At 40.4% G+C, this 5,176-nt stretch overlaps 1 protein-coding gene across 1 annotated transcript in view; it reads right to left on the bottom strand.

Moving 5' to 3' along the window:
* dennd4c (DENN/MADD domain containing 4C) overlaps positions 1-5,176 on the bottom strand; it is a gene marked incomplete in the record, with an annotated part of 49,384 nt that overhangs the window by 13,766 nt on the left and 30,442 nt on the right. The window contains 9 exon segments of the mRNA XM_014004386.1: positions 69-198; positions 270-476; positions 2,563-2,695; positions 2,776-2,906; positions 3,045-3,190; positions 3,459-3,683; positions 3,886-3,986; positions 4,100-4,275; positions 4,562-4,706. Of these exon segments, the coding sequence (XP_013859840.1) occupies positions 69-198; positions 270-476; positions 2,563-2,695; positions 2,776-2,906; positions 3,045-3,190; positions 3,459-3,683; positions 3,886-3,986; positions 4,100-4,275; positions 4,562-4,706 (1,394 nt within the window).

Raw genomic sequence — 5,176 nt, 5'->3', positions numbered from 1 at the left:
ATATCACTTCAATTTAATGTCACAGGCACTTTAATTAACGTCTTTCTGAAGCAAAACAATAGAACAARCCTTGTTGTAGTAGCCGTATGTGATGGCGTTGGGTTGTATTCCRTATCTTTTCATCTCGACCAGGACTCGCACCGCCAGGACAGGAAAACTCCAAACACCGCAGAGCTGCAACACCACCCTGTAACACACCTGACCACCAGACGCAGAGCTTAGAAACCATCACCGCCAGAACAACCACCGCGTCGTTGTTTGTCAGATACCTCGTCCAGGATCTCCACCTCGGTGGCCCTCATCCTCAGCAGCAGGTTGAAGGCCTGCTGCATGGCCCGACGCTTGGACTTGGCCACCTGCACCCCTGCAGGCAGGCAGATGAACCACAGGGTGTAACAATGGAACACCAGGTACTGGCCCCACAGGTGCGGTCTGGTGTAGTAACGCTTCGCCAGCTTGTGGCCCAGCTTCATCTCCTGTTGAAGCCGTCACAGAAGATTGAACGGATTAAGTTGTAACAGGAGGTACTTTGTTATCGACCAGGGGTGCAACGGGACGCTCACAAGACCTGGGCTTCTGAGAACAAGGCGAGATTTTAACGTTTTAATGTTTTGCCACAAACGTAAGTGATCGGCTTCTCTCCTGATTGTTTCAGACTTTAGAAAGGTTGTATAAAGTACCACAAAGTGATACTTGAGTAAAAGTACAAATATCTTATCATAAAATTACTTCGGTAAAAGTTAGTCTCCTCTAAGAATATTACTTGAGTAAAAGTCTTAAAGCATCTGATTTATTTTGTACTTAAGTATCTAAAGTAAATTTTTGACAAAAAGTGTACGTAAGTATTAAAAGTATTGAGTAAAAATGAGGTTAGATTTTCCAAATACATTTTTTAAAGGCATGCAGCTGTGATGGATTGTGTACAAACTAATATGTGTCAGAATGGTATATATTTATACTTCTCATCCAACCACAATTAAATTCAAAGGCACAGTTAATGAGGTGAATGAAATAGGAGTAATGACTTTCTACTTCTTACTTTTTTTAAATGTAGGGAGTAGAAAGTACAGATAACTGTGTAAAAATGTAAGCAGTAGAAGTAAAAAGCAGACTGAAAAAAATTACTTAAGTAAAGTACAAATAGCCAAATTTTCTACTTAAGTACAGTAACAAAGTATTTGTACTTAGTTACTTTACAACTCTGGAACAGCACTTCTTCCATGTCAAAATAGTCATGAAGACATTCAAATGTTCATTAGTCAGAAAGAAAAAAAAATACTGGAATTGTGGATAAAATAAATTCAGACGCTTTGTAGCTATGAGATGTGACGGCATTTAAGAGCAAGTTGAGGAAACTTAAAACTGACCGAAGAGGACATTAGAGGGAAACTCCTTTACCGGTTTTTAATATTTTATGTCACCACCTCTCATACTCAGGGGTGTCCAGTCCTGGTCCTCGAGGCCCACTATCCTGCACGTTTTAAAAGGTTTTCTCTGCTCAAACACAATTGATTAAGTGGTTGAAGTACCTTTTCAAGTTCTACAGAAGCCTATTATTATTAAACATTTATAAAAAACAGTTTCTCTGATGCAAGTCATGCTGGTCCATGCGCCTGGAGGCAACTTAACAAGTTCAACTGGCAAAATTTAAGACCAACTTCATAATAAAGACAAATGTTTATATAAAACACAAAACAACTAGCTGTGAGAGACATTTAGTAAATTATTTCAATAAATAAATATAACCAATTGTTTTAATATTCGAGATGAAATAGTCATTCTTCTCACGATGTATTAACAAATTGTGACCCATCATATCAAAAAGAGGATCAAGTCAAATTTGGTCAAAATGACCTAAATACATTTTAAGATTCCTGGCTTTAAAAGCTACATTTTGATACTTAAATCATCCTGATATCATAAGTAAATCCATATTTATGACTTTATTTGTCTTGTTGGTTACAATAATACAAAAATATTAGGCCTGAATCCTAATTTTATGTAATTTTAATGAGGAATTTTTGATGTCCTTATAAAGAGGAAACCTCAAATTATATTTGAATATTGAGATTTCCTAGCTGAAAAGAAATAAAAACATTTCTAGATCACAGGGAAAACCTCAAAATTTTAAGGTGTTTTTCCTCAAAATCAGTTTTTTTTGTTGCTACTGCTCAAAAAAGTGCTTCAAAATATTGTTTTATGATTATATTCCAGACAGTTCATTCAAATGATACATTGATAAGGCTTTTATTCATTATATTTTGACAAAAGGTAATTTTTGTTAACATTTTTATCAAAACACTATATTTGCCTATTCCTCCATATCCCGCTTTTAGACTTAATCCTCGTTTCGATGCGATGGGTCACAATTCAAGACTGATTTAATACATTTTAAAGCTAATTATTAAGGTCTTATTTTTTAGACTTTCAATGCATTTTAAGACTTTTTAAGGATCCGTGGAAGCCTGTGGGTAGTGTTCAACTCAACTGGAAATCTCGTAAAGTGTCAGTATTGTGAGACCTCATCACACCCCTGCTATTTGCAGTTTTTGCTGCACAGACCTGCTTGGTTCTCTTGGTTAGCAGAGCGGGGCTGCTKGACAGACTGGCCCCAGCCGCTCTGCTGCTCAGCGCGGGCCGTAACTCTCTGGGACGGTCGAACAGACTCAGCTGCAGCTTCGGGAAACCTTTATAGCTGGGAAAACGAACAGACAAAAATCGTCAGGAAACCTGTYAAAACGACCGTCGGAAGGAAAAACACGGCGGCTCGCTCACGTGTAGCGGGGAGCAGGTTCTGGTCCGTTGTCCGGCGGTGGTTCGGGAGGCATCACGAAGACGGTGTGCTCACTCTTTTGAGACTCGTCCAGCTCCAGCAGCTTGGTATCTTCGGACGATTCTTTTTCGATCTGCACCGAGGATCACGTTAAAATAAGCCTGAAGAACTACGATACCTTTATCTGGGAGTTCATCAGTTTTTTGGCCAATAAATCGTTGAATAACAAAAAACCACAAAAACAAAACAGAAGCCTGAYGCTGCTAATCACCTTGTCCATACAGTAGTCAAAGAACACCAGGCCCGTGTCCTTATCGCTGACGAAGGTGCACTCCTCAATRAAGCGGATAAATATCTGKGTCTTGGTGAGCTGGGAGTAAAACTTCTGATGGGCTCGGTCTCGACTCTTCAGAAAGTCTATGAGAGGAAACATTGATGTTTGATCATAATTARAAAACATTTGCACTAAAATGTCATTTTAGCTTTTAATTATTTAACAAACATTCACTGTTGATCAATTAACAAGCAGCTATTTAGGAAGGTAGTAAAATAAGCAGGCATGAGACCATAGATCTATATCTATATCCTGCATTGATTAGAGGCTAAGTGAGGACAAGTTTTGGAAACAAGGACCCAGATTACCAGCTGAAATACATTTTTATTATAGACGAGGTCATTTGTTCACCTTGCAGGTCATAAAGGGAGTTTATAGCCGTGGACTTCTCGGACGGTGCCTTGGTGATGGGTTTGAGGTAGCCTCGGTAGTCCTTTAGGATGGATGCCATAAAACGGAGGAAGGCTTCTTGGATCTCCATTTCCAGGCCCATTTTCCTCTTCTGCCACTTAAAGTCAGCGTCAAAGGGGCTAAGGTCCAACGCCAAGTCCCCRTGTGGAGCCTTATGCACTGCTACTGCCACACCGACCAGAGTCCAAGAGCCAGGAATAAATAGACGGACAACACTTAGACACGATGTTCTGCCAAACAGTTGTTATTAGTACTTAATCGGACATAAACAGTKAKGTTTTGGTTCATGTCATTTTTCAAGCTTATAGTACAACTCTTGCTAAAAACAGAGTTTTATTCTGAGTAGTACAGAGAATGTTGTTTGTACCTGCGGCCAGCTGGTGGTGCAGGTTGCTCAGCGAGTTGATCAGACTCTTGCAGGGCTTCTTTGGGAGATTCTTCCAGTTGTTGTGTTTCTTCTCATCAGACCTGYGACACAAAACATCACAGAGTTCATCAGCCGGAACCAACAACAGCGTGGCACAAACCCATCTGGGCTCGTTGTTTGACAGGTTTGTCGAAGGCTGTCCTTGMGTGCGTACAGGTAGATGGTGTTGGTGTCCAGATCCACACAGACCACGTCGGGCGGGGGGTCGTAGAGGTCGAAGTAACGGGAGTCCACGCCCACGATGAAGGGACACGGAGCGTTGAGGACGTCGGCTAAGGAGAGTGGACAAATGGGGATGTATGGACACTGCCACTGGAAGGGGAAGATCATCTGAGCAAAAAGAAAAAAGTCAAAATAAAACAATGAGTTTTTAAACGCCAGCTAAAGGAATCTGCAAATAATCAAATTGTGGAGGTTTTTCAAATTTTGTTGTGATGATTGTAATGGGGTCAATATCCAGAATGAAGAGGGTATTACTGTAAGTTACGATAATAAAACAAGATGCTAAAATTTGGCAACAAATCTCCTCTATTTTATTGATTTTGTTGTTGTGGATTTGCCCGGCGCATGTACCAGAACCTGAAGACGAACAGCTTACTAATGAGGTTCTACTCACAGCCACCACGGCCTCGGCCACCCCAGTGAGCACGTCAGGTCTGAGAGAGTGCAGCAGGATCTTGTTCTCCATCAGAACAAAGTGCAGCAGGGTGGCGCAGTTCTCTGAGCCCAGATTCATCAGCAGAGAGCCATAGTCCGCCCCGCTGGCCAGGAGGGAGAGAACAGAGGGACCGATTCAGGCAGAGGATGCAAAATAAAACAGACAGAATGGGAATGGAGAAAAAWTATGAGGATAATAACCTTTGTCAGCTAAAGACATTCTAACTTGGTGTATTATTTAAATCAGGTTTAAGTTTTGGACATGAGATACAAAGTATTTCAGACACCATTTTAAAACCTTGCAATCTAAAGGCAGCCGTCTGCATAAAAAAAATATATACACATATTGATTTGATTTATTTATTTAACAGGAAAAGATTATTAAAAATCAAGCCTGACTCAGCATAATTGCTGCTTTACAGCAGGTTCCTGTTCTGCAGCACATAAACACTCAGAATTACAGCATCACAATCACATCATTATAAACCATAGACACAAAGACAAACAAGCATACCAAATTTCAAAAAGGCAGCATTTGCAAAATAGGACGTCTAAATATGAGCACAACAAAAAG

This window comes from Austrofundulus limnaeus, unplaced genomic scaffold (assembly GCF_001266775.1).
Source record: "Austrofundulus limnaeus strain Quisiro unplaced genomic scaffold, Austrofundulus_limnaeus-1.0 Scaffold23, whole genome shotgun sequence".
Lineage (NCBI taxonomy): Eukaryota > Metazoa > Chordata > Actinopteri > Cyprinodontiformes > Rivulidae > Austrofundulus > Austrofundulus limnaeus.
The sequence above is the reverse complement of the archived record's forward strand: the minus strand, read 5'-3'. Positions and strand labels throughout refer to the sequence as shown.